The 21,361-nt window shown below is 42.2% G+C and overlaps 2 protein-coding genes across 11 annotated transcripts in view; both read left to right on the forward strand.

Moving 5' to 3' along the window:
- dab2ipb (DAB2 interacting protein b) overlaps positions 1-21,361 on the forward strand; it is a 193,140-nt gene that overhangs the window by 106,151 nt on the left and 65,628 nt on the right. The window contains exon 1 of one of the 10 annotated variants that reach the window (XM_022192492.2): positions 18,117-18,575. The exons of the other annotated variants lie outside the window; for them this stretch is intronic. The gene's annotated coding sequence lies outside the window, so the exon portion shown is untranslated. Of the gene's footprint in view, positions 1-18,116; positions 18,576-21,361 lie in introns of those variants that run through there. 10 annotated transcript variants of the gene reach the window in all.
- LOC127530944 (40S ribosomal protein S3-like) lies at positions 1,057-6,158 on the forward strand. Its single transcript, XM_051938934.1, has 2 exons — positions 1,057-1,080; positions 5,352-6,158. The coding sequence occupies exons 1-2, from the start codon at positions 1,057-1,059 to the stop codon at positions 6,084-6,086; spliced, it is 759 nt and encodes a 252-aa protein (XP_051794894.1). The 3' UTR covers positions 6,087-6,158.

The following is a 21,361-nucleotide window of genomic DNA, read 5'->3' on the forward strand; positions in this document are numbered from 1 at the left end:
TCCGTTGCAATGGGAGCAAAGAGAGGAAATTCGTCTAGCATCTCTTCTTCTCCAGAAAAGATCAAGAATGACACTCTTCTTTCTATTGTCTCATTCCAAATAGCTCCATATGGTAAAGCTTTATTTCATGTGAGCAACTCTAAGTCCTGCATTCCTTAGAAAAAACAGCTTCCTAGAGATGAGAAGACATCCCTCTAGAAGGAAATGGAGCTAAGACTACATTCCATACATTGACCAAGAATCCTCTTTGTGCTGATACTTGAGGAGTCCTTATTTCTGGCTCTTGTTGTGGAACAGACTCATCTCTTGTTACTGAAACGCTGGTCGGTTTAACCTGGGAACATGTGAGCATTTTGTTTCCCTGGAAATTAATCAGCATCCAAGCACTTTTCACCATCATGTGTGATGGTTAAATTCATAATAAATCTTTTATCTTCCTGTTTTTATTGAAAATAGGTAATAAAACTTTATCAGTAATCACAGATATCGCCTGAAATGAGACATTTTATGATGATAAAAATAAATAAAAATACATTTCTGTTAAATGTCATCATTCTTGGTCTCAGAGTCTGTACCATACACATCTACTGGTATGTTAAATCTTCTGCCTACAGTGCTCCCCATATATTAATGCTTTGCTTCTGGCTGTGATAATTGCCAGTTCCTGATAACTTCAAATTTCCGCGGAAGTTCAGCCACTTGGCAATCATTTGCCCCCTGCCTAACGATGTCAATTAGGACTCCAGACCAGGCTCTGTTGACCCATCATCATCATCATCATGCCTCCTGCTCGCTCAGGATTTTTGATAGTCTTTTTGTGCGTGCGCGACCAACAGCTATCACTCCCAGCACCTATGTTTTCTGTCTCTGGGAAAAAGCCAAGGTGTCCATCTGCGAGTTTTAATTAACGGAGGTGCCGCGTTTGAAGAGATGTTCTATGGCTTTCGATTTCAAAACTCGGTGCTGAGTTACTGCCTCTCTTCATACTTTTAATGAGGCATTAACATCACTGTCAAACTATCACAAGGGAACACTAGCAATTGTTCAGTGCGGAACATGGTGAACTGTTCCTCTGGTGCAGTCGGACAAAATGAGCTCACCTCCTCTTCTTTGTCCCGCTGTCTTTTCTCATTCTCTTTCCCGCTTCTGCTTGCTTTTTTCCTTTTTCTTTTTTTTTTTTATAGCTTCTGTGTTTCTAATCTCACTCCCTTCTATCCATTTCAAACTCATCACTCTCCAGTTTCACTCTCTTCTCTCTCTCTCTCTCTCCCCCTCCCTCGTCTCTATTTTTCAAACAGTAGTAAGGTTTCCTAACCTATCAGCATTTATGTGTTTTCCTGATAAAGCGCTCAGCGAAGAAGGCAAATATCGGACAGGAAATTGGAATGTCCAGGAGGTGTCTTATCTTATCTTTAACACAGAAACACACACACTGCACACACCTCAACTGCAAATGCTCACTTTGACTCCTATATAATAGTGGGTCTATGTACACATATACTCATGCAGTAGGAGACAGAAATGCCACTGTGGTGTTTCCACTTTTCCAGGATGTTGTATGGGCAAGGATTCTTGTGTGTGCGTCTGTTTGTGTTTGTGTGGAAAAGAGGGGGAAAGCGTGAAAAAGATGCAGAATGAAAGAATAATGTGCTGTGAGAGGAGTCGGTGACACTCCCTGTCAGCCGGGGAGCAGTCTCCCCACAGGGCTGAAAACGTTGCAAAGGAAAGACAGGCTTGGAAAGTGGCAGAAGAGGGAAGGGAGCTGATGAGATGCAGGAAAGAGAGAGGAGGAGGGAGGGAGGGAATCCTATAGCCTGAAAACTCCCTGGCGTGCAGATGTGCAGCCTTGAATGTTAGGGATGCAGCGCATGCGGCGAACATTTAGCATTCATTGTACATCTCAAATGCTGACCGCAGAGAGTTACAAATGAGCTGGAGTTTAATCATTTACCTTGCAGTAATTATGATAGAAATTGTTGTTGCGTTTTCCAGCAATGTACGTCCTGCAAGCATTTTTGTTTTAGTTATTTGCAGAGAGAGCGGGCGTCACCTGAACACACACATCCATTTTCTTTGTGTGTGTTAACTGAGATGACATTGTTAGGCTTTATAGCCAGAGGCATTCTCAGGAGAGAGACCTGCAGATGAGGAGCAGCTGGACGTCTAAAATGAAATATTCAGCTGTGTTAATCAGATGCTGGACATTCAGTGAACACTCCTGTCTTTGACAAAGCAGAAGCACAGCAGTGTGTGGGGATACACACGGACACCACACACGAACCACTTTTTATTGTCGTTATTTTGCATAAAGAAAACATCAATTTACACTTCATTATATTAATACACACTAGTATACCTGACTATCATATAATCTTATTATATTTTTAGGGCCGTTTTGTTTTCTGATGCAAGGTCTCATCTGGAGATATAAGGAGTGTGTCCAGATTTAACTCTTGCTTTTACAGTTTCAGTCAGAGTAACTGGGGTAAAGGAATGCAAAGCCTTGAAAATTGTACAGGTTTCACTGTTCACAAGCTGTGGTGAATTGGAAATGACGAAGCAATTTCAGTTTTGTAATCATTGCAAAAAAAAATGCAATAAGCAGCGGTAATATTCTGGCAGTTGAGGTGCCAAACAATACTGTAAACTAGCAGAAAGTAATGATCTCATAAAACACAGCAATTTTGCATAACTAAAATACAGTATCTAGCCTCAGTTTCACATGAGATCATGTGCAGTTTGGGGCTTTTTGAGGCATATTTACAAGTGAAAAAACAATGAAATTACCTATAAATGTAGTTTACTGATGCTATAATACAAATAATAAGGTGTAAAACTTTTATTATATAACATAATTTTAAAAAGAGATTTTGAACAAGCAAAATACTATCATAGAACTACGAGTTTGTGTTAAAATTGAATAAATCTGCTGTTACCATTTTTAGATCATACAGTGCAATATGAGTTTTAACATGTAATTTTAAATAAAATCAAGTAAATTTAACTGATCTTTTTTTAAAGAGGTTGTTCAACCATGTGTGAGAAACACTCAAATGACAGATCTTTAAGGTTTGACAGTGTGTTTCCAATATTCTACATTATACATGCCGACGGAAATGCTGACTAAACAAACATTTTACATTAGACATGCGAATACACTTACCAATAATTTATGGTATATATATACGCTGCCATTTCAAAATTTGGAGTCGCACAGACAATTTCATGTTCTCCATGAAAACTCACACCTTTATTCATGTGCTAACTTAAATGCACAAGAATTTTCTCATCATCATTCAACACCATTAGCTACCACAATGTAGCATTAGAACAGAGGAGTGATGGCTGCTGGAAATGTTCCTCTGTACCCCTATGTACTGGTAGATATTCCATTAGAAATCAGCCGTTTCAAGCTAGAATAGTCATTTACCACATTGACAATGTCTAATCAGTATCTCTGAATAATTTAATGTTATCTTCATTGAAAAAAACAGATTTTCTTTCAAAAATAAGGACATTTCTAAGTGACCCCAAACTCTCTGTAGTCTACCTACTGACCTACACTTTGCGTTGCTGATCAGTATAAACAAGTATTTTCATATTTTCTTCCAAAAGAATACCAGCCCCTTTGTGTCTCTACATTTGTTGACATTTCTAATGTTAAGTCACAATCAAAAAAGAGTTACTGAATTTAAAAAAAATGGAGTTTGAACTTGCAGGGCAAACAAAAATATAGGATGATTATATGGTAGATGGTTCAAATTTAATGTTGGTATCTTCAACTCTATGTGCCATCATGGATACCCATTAACCAAAAAATACATTTGCTCCACGAATATCAAACTTAATACCTAATTTACTGTTTTTTTTCTTTTTACTTTTTTGCACCATTGGTCCACATTTATAGTCTGGCTCTGCAGTTGCAAAAGATAGAACTTATTGACACTGGACGCTTGTTGGTAGCTGTGAGTTTTTTGCCCTGACCAGATCACGGCCCGTGAGCCTCTTGTTGCTCTCTGATCTCTGAGCCGCTCGACACGCTTTCTTTGTATCAGAGATTATCTGACCCTTCCTACTGTAGCTGCTGCTCCCTCTGATTCAGCGCTGACCTTGCCTGTGTACGCTGATGAATATCAAAGTGATTGCAATGTGTGGGCTTTTTAGATTTTCCAGCAACAGCAGAGTGCCTCGGTTGGACGCTGCTGTGTTAAGTTTGGTCGGGTTGATCGTAACATGCTTTTTTTCAGCAAGAACTTGGCAGATGTGCGTTTTACAGTGATTGTTTCTTTGAGAGATAGAAACTAATTCATCAGCTAACAGGACGGTTGTGTTTGCCTTTGGCTGTCCTCCACATTGTATTTTGCGAGATGCCACTGACCAATGTATTTCAGGAGCATTTATGTAATGTTTGACTTGCTAATTGCACAAACAGGAAGTGTTTTAGTGTGTGTATGTTGAATTGGGGCCAGCACTGACAGCGTTTTGTTCCGTCCTCTAGTAGAAATCTTGCTATCTGTATAAATGCATTATTACACACATACTTTAGGCACAAAAGCAGCTCTCTGCAGGTTTCAAACAAATGAGTTATGACATCATTGCAGTCAGCAGTACCAACCCCCCTCCCCTACTGCCAAGCCAGCCCCCTACTAAGATATGGAAATAGTTGTCTGTGTGGACTTTGTGGCCACAGCAGGGGTTGAATGAAACCGACTGATTGTGATGATGTGTTTGTGACTCCGTGTCTGTAAATACATGCATAACTGTGTATGTCTGTGAGCGTGTGTGTTTAGGTAGCTGCAGCTCTCAGTGCCATGGCACCAGTGACTCATGTGCTTTTATGGAAAGACTGCTTCCATAACACATCCGCCTTTTATGCTGTCGCTCACAGACTTCAGCTCTGAATGTCAGCACACGGATAGAAAAGCTGGAGCGATTTACAACATGCATATTTCTCTTCCTTATCCCGTCTCTCTTGTCTTTGCATATGTGTTCATTCTGCTTGCATTACACTGAATACTGTCAGTGAGGCTCCTGAACAAAATAAGGAGGGACAGACAATGGATGACTGTATTATATAGGTAGTGTCTACAGATACGGACCCGTACCCGTAGCCTGTGGGCTACGGATACGGCACTTTCCATTTGCCAGACAGATACGGACCCGTACGCAAGTCTCGCAAGTCAAGAAGCTGCTAACCACTGCAAACTGTTGAAAGGTAAGCAAAGGTTAAGGTTAGGGTTAGTGTTAGTGTCAGAGTGTAGCTCCGCTGAGAGCTCCCACATATCAAATGAAGATATTCACCGAACCAGAAAGACACGGAGACTGTAACTTTTTACTTGCAAGGGTAACAGCACAGTGTAACAAGACACATTAGGAAGTTTGTCGCTGACGGCATCTTCAAGGCCGAGCTGAACGAGTTCCTGACTCGTGAGCTGGCTGAGGATGGGTATTCTGGTGTGGAGGTCCGAGTGACTCCCACCAGAACCGAGATCATCATCCTGGCCACAAGGACCCAGAATGTTCTGGGAGAAAAAGGCCGTCGCATCAGAGAGCTGACTGCTGTGGTCCAGAAGAGGTTCGGCTTCCCCGAGGGCAGCGTGGAGCTGTATGCTGAGAAGGTGGCCACTAGGGGGCTCTGTGCCATCGCCCAGGCTGAGTCTCTGCGCTACAAACTGCTGGGAGGTCTGGCTGTCCGCAGGGCCTGCTATGGAGTGCTGAGGTTCATCATGGAGAGCGGGGCTAAGGGCTGTGAGGTGGTGGTTTCTGGGAAGCTCAGAGGTCAGAGGGCCAAATCCATGAAGTTTGTGGACGGTCTGATGATCCACAGTGGAGATCCAGTGAACTACTACGTGGACACGGCGGTCCGCCACGTTCTGCTGAGGCAGGGTGTTCTGGGCATCAAGGTGAAGATCATGCTGCCGTGGGACCCCAGCGGGAAAATCGGTCCTAAGAAGCCCCTCCCAGACCATGTCAGCATTGTGGAACCCAAAGAGGAGACCCTCCCCACCACACCCATGTCTGAACAGAAGGGGGCCAAGCCTGAGGTTCCTGTGATGCCCCAGGGAACACCTGTCCCCACCGCCTAACAGGTTCCTCCGTTTCACCAGATGGAAGCAAAACTCTGATTTTTGTGTACAAAACCAATAAAATCTGGAAAGTCCAAAAAAAAAAAAAAAAAAAAAAAAAAAAAAAAAAAAAGCGCTTTGTTCGGATGCCGTCAACCTGGAACCCCGCAGAACCCGGACAGGGTTTTAACCGGCCGACGTGGAATTCAACCACGGAGGGCTTTCATCCCCAAACCTAGTTTCAGGGGGCTGTGCACAGACTTCGGTCTCCCTCGAACAGCTCCTTAGGTTCCCAGGTGTATTGGCATCCTTTCTGCGCTTTTTTTTTTTTTCCACTCTTTATCTGAAGGATTTCAGTTTTTATTTTAATATGGAGTTCTAAGATGTCTCTCTCATCTAATTTGCCTGAGAAAGTATGTTTCTTTCTCCGTCTTTTTGACTTATTTTTCCTGATTCTTCCACATGTCCTTCCATAAATTTCTCATCGCCTTCTAATACGCTTTGTTTTTGTCCCATAGCTGCTTGTTGTTGAGTTCTCTGGCACGAGACAACGGGAGGACACTAACACATCCTTCTACTGCAGATAAGCTGCAGCGGTGTTAGTTTTTATGAGTCTAGCTCGCCCTTAATCCCCTTGTCACCAGTACGTCGTCAACAACAAGGAAAATAATAAATCAGAAATTCAGCAAGGTATTCTAGACCTTATAATATGCTTGAAGTTCTCAATCACTCTTCACATTCACACCGTGTACACCTTGCCGACGGAATCTCTTTCCTTATGTCGGCGGAATCTTTACACTCACACCGTGTACACCTTGCCGACGGAATCTCTTTCCTTATGTCAGCGGAATCTTTACACTCACACCTGTGTACACCTTGCCGATGGAATCTCTTTCCTTATGTCGGCGGAATCTCTTTTATCATGCTAGCGGAATCTCTTTCTCACCCGTGGTTCTGATCGGTGTCACTTCCTGGATCGGATCCTTGGATTCACACCCAGCGCCGAGGGACCGCTTTTCCTTTCACCGACCTGGCCACGAATTCACGTCCCAGGATTTTCAGATCTCGCTGCTTGGCGACGATCGCTGTCGACAGACTTCGGTGTCGGCTCTCCTCGACGTCGGGAAGGAATCCTCGGATCCGGCTCGAAGGACCAAGTTATATGTCAGAGTGTAGCTCCGCTGAGAGCTCCCACATATCAAATGAAGATATTCACCGAACCAGAAAGACACGGAGACTGTAACTTTTTACTTGCAAGGGTAACAGCACAGTGTAACAAGACACATTAGTGCGAGCTACAAAGACTGCTCCCATACGAAGTTTATTTTATACACAAGCAGAAACGAAAACATAGCATAAGATAAGAAATAGCTCGAGTTACACAAGGGGGTGTGCTAAGCTGTAAGAGTGGAAATATACTGACTAGAGGAGCAAGATGTGTGTGTGTGGGTATGTAATGAAGATTATTCTATAAAGACACTATATACAATCAGTTAATGCCCTAGGGCTTGATTATGATAAATATATTCTCAAATTCAACTCTAACAGTTAGGGTCAGGTTTAGGGTCCGTACCTCTAGCGTCTACCGGGAGTCACGTGACCAGATCTCGCGTATCTGATTGGCAAATGGAAAGTGCCGTATCTGTAGGCCACAGGCTACGGGTACGGGTCCGTACCTCTAGCAACAACCTATTATATAATAGCACCAAGCTAAAGTACAGGGTTCTGGATGAACAGTAGCGTGGACCCATTAGGACTTAATATGTCAGTGTCCAAAAACATGCTCATTATTCAGAATTATTTTCACATTTCATTTATTTATATACTAGCCACACACTACAAAGCAGAAAGACAACCTTGTTTCCTTTTTAGGTCCATTATTTCATTTAAAAATAGTCTCATTTAAAGACAGAACTCCACATGCAATTGGTGTATAATTACAAACTCCTGTGCAAGCCATTAAAACCTACGTACACTTCCAGGAAGAAAATGACCTCACTGTGTGTAGTGGTAGGTGCAGCTCTGGAACATTTCCTCATTTAGACATGAAAATTCCAGGGACACACACTTCAAACATACCAAATCTACATGGTAAGATAAACTCTCATTTTTGCATGGCGTTCTGAGATAACAGGCACTTCTTCTCATAGCCATTTTTGCTGTATTTAAGCAAAGGTTCTTCAGCCTTACAGCGCAACGGTCACGCTTTCTCAGCTGAATTGCTCTCAGAGTGTTTTTTGCAGCGAGTTGTAGCACATATCGAATGAAACCGCACGACTTGACCTTTTTAACAACGCTGGTTGCATGTCTGTGTGATGAGATTTTGGGGAGAAAAAATGAATTTGAATTTACATGAAATTGAATCATAGTTAGATTCTGCTTCCAGCTCTCCACACCCAGTTTGAATTCCTCATTAACTGCTCATTGCATAGATGGGTTAAGATCTTTCCGATGCAATAATAGCGTGGAAATATATGGCCTGGTTTGCCACCACTGCAAGTAGGCTACTGTATGTTAACACTTCAGTGAATAAAGTCGTGACATTTAGAGTATCCTGTCATATTGGCAGATTCCAAACAATCTCCCCTACACAGTCAAGAAAAGATATCACTACTGCTGGCATTATTATGGTGAGATGGGTATAAAACATATTAGTTTCAGAACACATTGTTTCTTTACTTGATGTAAAGATAATGTACAGCCAAATCTGCAAGTATTATCATATCAAAATGGATGTGGATGTTCTGCATAACTTTATGTTGAAGAACAAGACACAGCATGTAAGAGTATTGACGAAGATAGCTGCTAAAAAGTAAAAGTAGTGAAATTACCCGGAAAATAGCCTGGTGCTCATAGGTTTAAGCAAAATTTGGAAAAACATGAAGTCATTGTTAGTGTCAGTATGGATTTAGGAGTTGTATGTTCATTCCTTCTCCCACTTTAGCTTTTATTTGGATTGAAAACCGTAAAGGTGCAATTTTAGCGGCCATATGAAGTAGTGGAGTGGTGGTATCTGCTGTAAGGAGCTTTACCTTGTAACTCTGAATGCTTGTCGGTAACAGGATTCCAGAGCCCTGTCATTTTTCCATAAAACTGTACCGATGGGTACCATGGAAATTGTTGCAGGTGGGGGCGATGGAGCGTATATATGTGTGTGTGTCAGAGAGAGAATGAATGATTGAAGAAGAGCGGCATAGTGAGGGAGAGAGACATCCATCCATAAATCCAATAAAGTGATGACATTTAGAGTTATTAAATTCTGTAAACATTCCCCCGGTGGTCTGACTGTAATATCCAACCTTTTCTATTGCTCCTTCCCTTCGTTCCTTTATCCTCTTCCCATCTCCCTCCACATCTCATTCACTTACTTACCAATCTTCTCTTCTGCACTCCCAGCATCCAGCATCTATCAACCCTTCATATACATGCCACTCTGGCTTTTTCTGCTTTCTCTTTTCTGCTTTCTCTCTGTCTCTCTGGACCATTTCTGCTTGGCTATCATTTGTCACTTTGGTCCCTTTTTATTTGCTTCTCTCGTGCTAATTGTTATGTTTGGGGCAGTAGTTCGCTGGTGGATTTCTGCTACATTAAACCCAGTCCGGCGCTCACAGATTTCTCCCTAGATTCTCCTCCTCCTTCTCTCTGCCCTCCTCTACTTTATTTTATGCAACCTCACCAACAATCTCCACCTCGCCTCTCGTCTAGTTCCCTTGTTAACATTCATCATCAATTGCACGCTCCCATCTCTGTTGTCTGCCCATTGTTTGGGAAAATTTACCAACTCTTCCTCAGCTCTTTGTTTACTTTATTCCAATGCTGATGCTGAAGGAGTCACACTTGTTGATCGCATGTGCCCTTAACCCTCTGAACTGTGAAACCTGCCGGCATGTTATCTTTTGAGAAATCAACAAAATGTCACCCTGTATCGCATCCAGAATCACAAAGAATTGCCAGACTTTCAACTTTCTGACAGCCCTTGAAGTACAGGGAGTCCTCGTTTTACAACGTCCTCGACCTATGGTGTTTCGTTTTACGTCGGAATTGGTTATGGCGGGTCCTCAGTTTACGACATACGGCGTTTTGTCATTATGTTGGAACTGGTTACGTGGAACTAGTTGGTGAGCGGAGGGGATGAATGCGTTGTCACGCTACATTATAAGACAGGTTTTTTTGCATTCGCCGGTTGTACGCCAACTTGGATTGTGCTACATTTGCTAAATTTTTGCCCTTCATTATGGCTCTCAAACGTGACCAAGTAGATCAAGTTGTAAAAACAGTGCAACATATTCTGTTATCTTATGTAAAATGACTCATACATGCATGAAAGTCATTGGTATACATGGCTTTTCCAAAGAACTAATCGATATCGTGATGCATATGAGGGCTTCATTTACATTTTAGCTGGAGTTCAGAGTTACGACAAAAATCGTCTTATGTCGGGCAGTAGGGAAGGAACTCCGACATAAGTTGAGGACCCCCTGTATTTATCTGTGACATGCCATCCTGTTGGGGAGCTTCACCAAATCTAAGCTTAAAATTATATTTTATCGCACTCTGCATTTAAAAAAAAGGTCAATTTGCACAACCAGACCCTGTTAAAAAACAAACAAATAAATAAATAAACATTTGCACTCCCTAGCACAACTGGGAAGCCAAAAGTGACCCAGCTGTTATGTCACAAAAAATGTGTGACTTTTCAACTGAACTGCAGGCAGTGTTTACACAGAGTGGATAAGAAAAAGGCTGAAAACTAACATGTAAGTAGTGAAATATCTGAAGTATGTACAATCACCATTTGTTTCCCAGCATTGGTAACACCTAGAGTCACTTGGAAACATGTGCAACATGATGATTCCAGGTTTGTGAGAACCTGTCCTTTTCTAGTCATGGTTGTACTTTATCTACAGAGGCGCAGGGGAAAATGAGCCCACAGCAACAGGAGCAAATAACACCCAGAAACTAGAAGAAATTAGATGCTACATTCCTGAATCATCTAATTCATGCACTTATTCATTCGCTGGCTGCATGATCTTCTTGAATGTTGATCCAGTGATTATCGATGATGATTTCTAGCACAGTGTACGCACACGCAGTTAGTTCAGGGGTTCAGGAAAACGAGTGTACATAGTAACGACAGCTATCAAATGCTCAGTTACAGATTTTTTTGCCAGTCTGGAGAAGAAACAACAGCAGTGTTTTAATTATATTCATTGCAGCAGTATAATTATACAGAGCAAGAGTGCATCTTTCTCCGTCTCTCTTTGGCATCCTTCCCCGCTTGCTATCTCATTTACAATGCATCAGCATGATTTGGTGTAGATGAAACAGAGCTCTCAGGGTAAAAATGTGTTTTACAGAAAGCAGCTTTCACTTATTATTAGGTTCGATCCCATATAAACCATACATTTGAAAGAACCATCTCAAAACATACTTTGATTTAGTGATGAATATAAGGTTTCATTGCATCTTTCTATTTGAGATTACATTTTGTTAATTCTGGAATAAGGCACTGTTGTTTATGTGCTCAGCTAAAGGTGGATGTCTTGAGAAGGTTCATTTGTCATGTTTTCATAAACTAAGTGCTCTTCATTTATTTCAAGGACAGAGATAGCTATTCAGTTTTGAGGTTCTGACACACCAGCACAAGTGTGTGTGTTTTTTTTCTTCTGTTTTTCTGTTTTAAATGTTCTTTCAGAGTCAGACATAACAAGTTTTGTAAATTGTGTTAGACCTTGTGGCACACGCTGTCCCTCAAGTAGCTTCATTACCTTAAATACGATAAACAGTCTCCTGAATGAGGCTGGTTCAGTTGCTGCGCTGCCGTGTCTGTGGTTCAAACACTTGAACATACAACAAACACCAGCACAAACTTTGTGAAAGAAAGTGACTTTTGAAAACATTCAAGAACAAAGTTTTTTTTTTTTACGTCTGAGGGTCATAGCAGGAGGTACAACTGAAATCAGTTTTGCTGTTGACGATTTTAGATGAAAATGTTCGTGGAAGCATTTATCTACATTTCTTACAATTCAAATTAGTATTAATTAAATGAAATACATTCAAATTAATTGAAGAAAGGTTTATTAAGGTGAGCATGCTGTACACTGCAGTGAAGTTTGTAAACTGAACAAATTACAGATGGAACTGGCAAAACATTCCCCGACCTTTTCTCGGTACTCAAACAAATTCAAGAAATCTTTGCAATTGAAGGTCCCGTTAAGAAATGCATATGTGCAGATTAATATGGCCTTTGTTCTTTTTCCTGGCTCAGAAAACCTTTTGCTTGTTATTTTTCCCTTGAAGTAACACATACATCCTTCACTTTTTATAGTAAATGGGCTGAATGCACGTAATTTAATTGCACCAAATTAGTTAGGCATTCGTTTTGGTGTATTCCAGGGAGCTTTTCTATATATTGCTGCTATAATCATGTTGCAATCTGTACAATTTGTAACAGAATCATCCCCGGAGCAATTCTAGTGGTGTTGACACCTACCCAGCTGGTGGGGTTTCATGGCTGGGTTGATGTTTAACCCTGCTGGGTCCACTGTGAGCCCTAGCGAGCATGGCCAAGGGTCTCCTCTCTTTCATTCTCTCCTCGGGTAATGAGCTGTAATGGATAGGGCCTTGGGCGTGACAGGAATACCGAGGGCCCCATCAAAGCAGTGGCCTGCACATCCCCTGAAAAGACTGCTCAGTGCGCTTGCAAACACTCATTTACTCATTAATGCATTTCTCTCTTTAATCTAAGCTGGTCCTAGGCTTTTTAGTTATTTATCACCATCTGATATTATGCATATTAGAAACTGCATAGTCTTATCGAAGAGTCATTTTCTGTCTAAACATGACAAATATATGATTTTGTTAAAACTGCAGGAACACTGATGAATTGTGTTCAGTGTGTTGATAATGGCTAATCCTCATTGGGCTGGTGGGAAGCTCTAATATAGCTAACATGTGGGAGCAAACACTCATTTTTCTAGTCTATTTATAAAGGAATCCACAGCTTTCTCTGAAATAATTCATCCGCACATCAGAAGCCTGATATGTTTGGGTAGAGCAGTAAAAAACATCTATATAATAAAAATACTGCACACATATACACACGTAAAAGATTCAGTGACACTGACATGAGATGGTACTCAGTGCCTCTTACAGACCCACTAAATTACCTTGGTGATAACTCTAGATGCTTTTTCCACCACTTTCACTTCGCTAACAGGCCTCTCTGCCACTTTACTGCCCACCCTCCCTTTCACTCATTTTCGCTGCGAGTGTGTGTGTGTGTGGTGTGTGTAATCTTTGTGACAGCCAGGGTTTTTTATTCTGCCATGGACTAATAAAATTGAAAAATTCAGGCCATTCAGTCAGTGTGCATTTTATGTATGCATTTTCTTCATCCAGACTGACTTTCTGGAATTGTAAAACACGCTTCAGTTTCCCCTTTTAAGCTACCGCCATTACAGTGCTTGTCTTTGATTAGCATAGATTAAAGTGTAGGAGAGAATATATGGCTCAGTATAGAAGTGAAGTAAAATGATGGAATTCAGTTTCCCCACAAAAATGCCTGAGATGATATTAAAAAGTCTCATATTTTCTCCTGTCTTCTATAGGCAATAAGTTAAAGGTATAAAAACACTTGTTGTTTCATTTGTCAGGAAATGTAACAGTATACACACCCAACTAAAATGGGGATCTTAGTGACATGTGAAATGCGCACTGAAGTTTTTAAGGGTTATACATGGCCAGTTACCATCTGCCTCTGCAGTATGCTCACCCAGCAGTGACTTGGATCGCAGAGTCGAACGTCACAGGCAAGCTGACTTTCCATCCACTGGTTCTTCTGATGTTGCATGAACTGATCCAAGTCACATCAGACTTGGATCCCCAACAGCTAAACACATTGTGAGACATATTGTTCTTTTAACATCGACAGGCCAGGCTTTATAAATGCTCACGATACTCAAATGTGCAAGCAAAGAACAGCTTCCAAAGATGAAGAAATCAGCTGACAACCTTCCAGACTGTTTAGCACCAGAGTGTCCTACCAATCCTGTATCACTGGAAAACTGTCGAGGCATGGTTCCCTCTGTTTCGCCTGCATACATAAACCACTTTGCCTGTGTCAACAGTTTAATATATTTTTCTAATGCTCTTTACTGCTGCCGTTTTTACCTTGGATTTCTATAAATTAAGGGCCGTATTCTAAAGTGTGCTCAGAAACCTTGGTGCGATAGAAGCACTTTGAGCGCTGATTCCATGCTGATGAAGCTTGATGGGTTCCTGGCCTGCTTTATTATCCACCAATCACCATCCCTCTTCCAGACGCTGCCTCATCAAGGTCAGACTGTCATGGTGTTTGGGTGTGTCTGTATGAAGACTCGGCCAGTGTGACCCATATTTCTAGTGAATACCTTGACAAAAAGGAGGCACACTATGTGCACCTCTTACCCCTATTTGATCTTCATATTTTTGAACATTTCATGCTGGTTATGTAGTTTTACTCTTAATACATTTCTCAGGATTACGTCCACACATCTCTACAGATCTAAGATTAAAAAGCATATGCTACTCTTCTTTGATACATATCCATTTTTATGCCTTTTCAAAATAAAACGCTGTAGCTGTAATATTTATCTCAAATAGCTCCTACAGAATTAAAGTGAAAAATAAGAGAGAGATTGGCATTTGCGGTGCAACAGCAGCTCAGCTCAGCTGGTGCAGTCTGACCTAGTTAGAAACAAAAATGTAAGTACCAAGGTGCCGAGCTGCCTGTTTACATCTCTGGCCGCTCATAGCTGCACCTTTGAGCGTGGTCGGGCTACCACTGAAGTCGAAGGTACATGTCAGCTATACGTGTCACTTTCATTTACATCTACACACGCTAACCATTGTAAAACAGCATTTTTTTGCGACTGAGTAGAATCTGTCACAATCTGTTAGACTGACTCCTGCATCGTGGCCCCCGCCGATGCCCACCATTGCGCTGCAAAGCATGTTCATTACACAGGGAATGGTAAATACAGTGGAACACACTGAAGTGAAAGAGATGGCACCACACAGATCTGAGGACCCCTTTTAAAAAACAGCCAGTGCTCTCTGAGTGCTGTCATTGTACGCTGGACTGTGTCTGGGTCAGACGTTCAGCTTTTCATTGTGCATTTACGAACCCTCTCGAAAAAGCGCCCGACTCTCAGGCTGCACTCTTGTCTTTGATATGAGAAAATGCAGCTTATATTTCAGCTGCTACATTCACAAAATTTTGCCTTTGTTTGTGAATCTGCTAGAATAGTTCAAAAGTAATAATACTAAATATTGCAAATCGTTCTTTTTAATAATTAGAACACTTACTAAGGCTACAGTATTTCTATCTGGTTTTAAAGTGCCAGGCTGGATATGAAGCACAGTCCACTTAATTTTATTGTTGGCTGAAATTACAAGCAGCTTTAGCTACTGTGTCTTACTTTAACTGCTATTACTGTGAAAATGGTTTGTTCATGAAAGGTAATGCCATACAACAGCTCCATTTTCTAGCCGAGGCTGGAAACCGATGGATTGCTCCCCTTTGGGTTTGGGGGTGAGCCGCTGCCTCAAGTAAAGGAGTTTAAGAATCTTGGGATCTTGTTCATGAATGGTGGGAAAGTGGAACATATGATGGACAGACAGATTGGCATAGCAGCAGCAGTAATGTGGCTATTTTACTGGACTGTTGTGGTGAAGAGGGAGCTGAGTCCGAAGGCAAAGCTCTTGATTTACCAGTCAGTCTTCATTCCAGCGGACCTATGGTCATGAGTTCTGGGTTTGAGATTGCAGATACGAGCGGCTGAAATGGGTTTCATTTGTAGGATGGCTGTGGGCAAGCCTTAAAGTTAGGGGTGAGGAGCTCAGGCATCTGGAGGGAGATCAGAGTAGAGTCACTGCTCCTTTGTGTCAAATGGCTCCATCTGAGGTGGTTCGGGCATTTGGTCAAAATGACTGTAAAAAAAAAAAAACCCTTCTTTTGGAGTTTTTTTTTCAGGCACGTCCAACTGGGAGGCAATGAGAGGAAGAAAATGGATGGATAGAATTGTTCATGTTTGATTTAATTACAGCGTCTTAAATTTGGAGACTAGTTCATGGATGCAAAGTGCAGCTGAGAAAACGCTGATTAGATTATTTGGAATATTTCCGGTATGGAGTCTTGCTGGGAAGGTGGTGGCTCAATTGCTGGCATCAGCTGCAGGAGCTGGAATCAGCATGTTACAGGTGCAGCTAATTGGACTGATAAAACATGGATGGTGATTAGCGATTAGTGTGTGTGGGAAGAGAGAGGAGTGGTAGCTTTAGGCGTATATAATTGGATTAAGTGAACCAGAAAGGAGCTGCCTTTTTAGATTTTAAACTGATGGGATAATTGAGGGAAACAGTAAAATATATGAATGGACAGGAGCCAAGAGGAAGTTATGGACGACAAAGCCTTTCTGATAAAACCTTCATTAAACTATATTAAAAAAAAGCTGATCTTCAGAAGCCACCTTTGCAGTTAGAGTTATTCCTCCACTGTTACATGAAACCTTTCATACAGTTTACATCAGCAGGAAGACCTTTGATGACACTGTTTTAATTATATGATGATCATTATCACCTTTCACCTGAATCTGGAGTACGTGGGAGTACGTATTGTGTGTCAGTTGAGTTTTATTGCAGAAATAAGAGAATGTACGGTGTTGCACATGCAGATACAACAACATAACCCCGCTTTGATTGCTAAGCAGTTGCACTGGATTGGACCTGACATTGCTCTGCCCTGCAAGAATGAGTAATTAATCTGTAATCCACCGCGAGCCACGCTGAGATTAAATTAAAACTGTTTTCTGCGGCTTTTTAGTCAGCTGTTAGAGTGAGTTAGTTCTATTTTGGTGCAGCCTTTGGAGATTTTTAGCAGTTTAAATGAACCTGTAATCATTTGTATTTATCACTGCAGTATACACAGATTTTTCATGCAGAAGTCTACATTTCAGTGATTAATTACTGGAATTGAAATCGCTTGTCACTTGGACACCTGCTTCCTTCTAAAGGAAACAGGTGTCCTGCAGCAAAGGAGATACTTTTCATGATTTAATCATTAAAAAAAATAACAATGTGCTTGTGCCCCGTGCTTTTGTTTAGAAAGGGTGTAAGCCTGAAGCTCAGGATCTCTGCCCTCCTCCACACCCTATTGTGTGGTCATTTGGTTTACACATGCACTGATGTCTGTGCATGCGTGTCTCATGTGTCCGGGAGAATAAGGGGTGAGGGTGATGTCATATTTGATGACATCATTGCAGACGTGCAGGGAGTGCCGATTGGCCGTCAGCTCTCGTGAACCAGTTCTCCACAGCTGCCCTGCCTTATCGGTGCGTCCCGCCCGGCCCTTTATGCCCCAGTGCCAGCTCTGCCAGAGTTTAAGCTCTAGAAATAGCATCAAACTCACTCCTATCTCCTCTGCCAGTCTACCAGTCCAGGCTCAAATTGAGCATGGCAATACCCTCCCACCCACATTCCAGGCTCACTGCTACCAACCCTTTGGCTGGCCCCACTGGCCAAGCCTTTTTTTTGCCAAAGCTGAGCTCCAGCCTCATATGTTCAGTGTTTTATCTGTCTGAGCCTCAGCGTGAGTCCTGGTCTCCTAGCTGATCTGAGCCCACGCTCTGGGCTGGTTGGCAGCAAATGCAACCCCCTCCACAGTCCCAGTGACAGCGGTGGCAACAGTGGCCAAGAGGGAAAGCAGCACACCTCACACACCTCACACCAGAGTTGACAGGACAAAGAGCACACATGCACACTCCCACTGGAGCTACACAGGGGGCAGGGCCAAGCTAGGCTGCACTTCACACACATGTGATCCCCCCACCAACCACACACACAACACGGGCAAGCTCCTCCCTGCGCAAGGAGACCGAGATGGGAGGTGCAGTCAATCACTGACAGTGAAAGAGAGAGGGTTTTAGCTTGAGTTACGCGGAGGGGGGAGGGACAGTGAGGGGGGAAACGGGGACGAATCTTCATCACTCCCAAATTAGAGTCAAGTGTCAGGGTACCTTTAAATTCATTCATGCGAAGTGAAAGAAATAAACAGAGGAGAAAGGGGAGTGTGTCCCATTTCAGAGACAACACAGGAAGTAGGGCATGCTCTGTACGGGGTGAGGAAGAGAGGGTGGGAGAAAGAAAGGAGGAGAGGGAGCAAGAGAGAGGGAGAGCATTGTAGCGCTCATTCCCCACCCCTCGCCTTAAAGCAGCAGCAGGAGCAAAGAGAGACGTAGTCAGGGAGAGAAGGAGGAAGAGAACCACAAGTAAGGAAGAGGAGAGGCGAGCAGCAGTCTGCATCGGCAGCAGGGGGAGAAAAATGGAGCTTTGAAATCGCCTTTGCCCTCATCCATCTCTGCCTTCCGTTCTTTTTTTTTTTATTACCCCCCCTCTCCTCTTATTCTGACTCAGCCTCGGTTCCTCTCTCTGCCTGCCTTCGATTGTTCTGTGAGATTCTGACAATGCCTGGTGAGTGTTATCCTGCTTTTCACATGTCACTCACCATCCTTTGTGTGCTGGTTTGCTTTGGTTTAATGCAGTGGGAGATGATTTTTAGGGTGAATGTGCGACCACAGAGAGGAATGTGGAATGTGGATGTAGGTGCTTCATTGAGACTGTTTACGCTCCTCTGCCTCTGTGTGGTGTTTATACTCCAGCTGTGCTATTCTCTTCCTTCTGTGCTTTTTTTCTGTCAGTGACAATGCAAGGGAGGCTGCTTTCCTGAGCGCGCACACGCACACACACACGCACACACACACACACACACACACACACACACACACACACACACACTCTTCTACATCCTGCGTACATTCAGGATACTCAGTCATTATTATATAATTGCTTTTAACTCCCAATTGGTTTTCATTCAAATAGTGCATTTGCTATGTGTGAGATTATAAAGCACCAGAGATGATCATGCGTAGATGTTCTTGTTTTGTTGTTGTTGTTTGTTTGTGAGTGTTGATCACATCCTAAATGTAGCAACATCACACAAAGCTGGCCTGTGTGGCGGAGGGCAGCCAGCTAACACAAATCAGATGACTGGGCCACACTGTGAGGTCAGCCGCTGGTTTTGGCTGGCATTCTCAGTCCAAGTCGTATGTTGGAGGCAATTAGCAGTCGAAAGAGGTGTGTGTGGCCAGGGAGTTTGTGAGTCTCGCAGAGCAACAGCTCGTTTCGTTGTAGCAACGTTCGAATGTCTGCACAAGATAGGAGTAGATGAGTGGAAAATGGTCTTCGTGGTTAGTTACATCAAACCTCAGAGAAGTTACTGCCAGCAACCTGTAATGTCTAATAGAATCACCATAGATGTAACCTTACAAAATGGTAATAGGACAGTACACATTGTCACGTCATCTATCCCACATTTATTTACATTCTGTGGATGAATATTTAGATGGATTTCGTAAGGATGATTGGATCCTTTCATAAGCATCCAGTCAACCCTGAATTCTAAAAATTATGCTCCGATACAACTAGACTGCGTTATCAATTACAATTCAAGTTAAGTTGCCAGATTATGTTTGTGTTGTATACAAATCTAATCAGTATATCTTTGCCATTCATAGCATTGCTTTACCGGTCATATATTAGTACATTATGGCATGGCTGCCTTTTAATCCAAACCATTATATCTTCCCAAACCGAGCCAAGTCATTTTGGTGCCTAAACCTAACCAAGCTGTGGACATGTAGTTAACATTGTGAAAAGATTGATTTCAATGCTAAACATGATATTTTCCCAGACCTAACCACTTAGTTTTGATGCTCAAACCTAACCAAACAGCTAGTTAAAACTTAAGTCTAAGAATAATGGTCCCACGCAGACACAAACCTCAGTGTTCTGTGTGAAAGTCTTTTTGCAGACTTGTGCCTTCACATCCTAACACCGACTTTTTGGCTCTTTGAAGCTGGAAGTGCTTCCTACAATGTCACAGTCACAGAAATTGCTTTTAAAATAAGAATGCCAATTACTGCATTTTTGTGCAACAGGGTTGCCATTGGCCACTTACTGCACAGTTAATACACAGTTTCACTTTCACAACAGAAATCACAGCAGTGTTAATCTGTACACGCTCCTTACACGCTCCTTACATGCATGAAATTAGTCTGCAGCCACACATCGAGTTTGATTAAGTTATTCCAGTTAGTTAAGCTATTCCGTTTTAATTTGTTGTCATGAAAAGGATAAATTAAACACTGAGGCTGTCTTTAACTGGTCAACACACCCAAACCTTCCCCCCATAGTACGGATAAAGAGTTCAGTTAAGCATTTTCTGCTGGAAAGCAATATTGAACCGAACATTTATTTTCCTCAGAGGTGGTTTCATTCGAGCAAAGATGTCTTTGCTTTAGAAAACAAATAAATAGTTGTTTGATGGTTGATAATTTGTCTGCTTGTTTACTGCAGCATACAGATCAGGTTCAGTGTGAGAGCTCAGCTGGTGACTCTGAGAAGCTGCTGAGCTCTCCAGAACAAAAACTTCTGCATATTGTGCTACAAGCATCCGGGCCCGTCCATGTTTGTATGCAGTGACAGTAGCCTTGGGTGCTGTACGTGCGTGCATGAATGAGCAAATGTTTCTGCACATTTGAATGTATGGTCGCATACTGTATTCAGCATATACACTTAAATGTACAACTATCTCATTTTGGGTCAGAGCTTCTAGCTAACTAGACAAGGCATGACAGAGCGAGAAAACTTGCTGTTGGTCATTTTCATGGCTGGAAACCTGGAATAGGACAGAGAGAAAATGATGATTAGGGTAAATGTGAGATGAAAGAGCCAGTGCGGGAAAGAGGAAGGGAAAAAAAGATGACTGAAAAGACAAAACATAAGAGGGTCAACAGTCAGCAATTGTTCATGCTCCAGTATTTTGTGTTCGATTTAATTCTGGGTGGCTTAACCTCTTGTACAATGTTCACTAACCTTCTCTATAGTTGCTTTTAATTCTTAATCTTGCACTGAGCTTGTGCAATGTAGTATTAATAATAATCTCATGATGATAATGCATTCTATTCTGTTGCAAGTAGAGGCAAGAATCAATGCAAAGCTTTCCTTTGTACAGTATCTTCCCGCTGTTCCTTCCCATCTCTGCACATCATTTTCTGTCTTTTCTGTCTCTGTGTAACTAGTCTGTCACACTGTACATCATGTCAGCGGTGCCCATCGATTTACTGAGAGCTGATGAAGTGGAGCAGAGCATTTGATCAGACACATGTCCAGAGAGGGAGGGATGGATGGAGGAAGGG

This window comes from Acanthochromis polyacanthus, chromosome 18 (assembly GCF_021347895.1).
Source record: "Acanthochromis polyacanthus isolate Apoly-LR-REF ecotype Palm Island chromosome 18, KAUST_Apoly_ChrSc, whole genome shotgun sequence".
Taxonomy (NCBI): domain Eukaryota; kingdom Metazoa; phylum Chordata; class Actinopteri; family Pomacentridae; genus Acanthochromis; species Acanthochromis polyacanthus.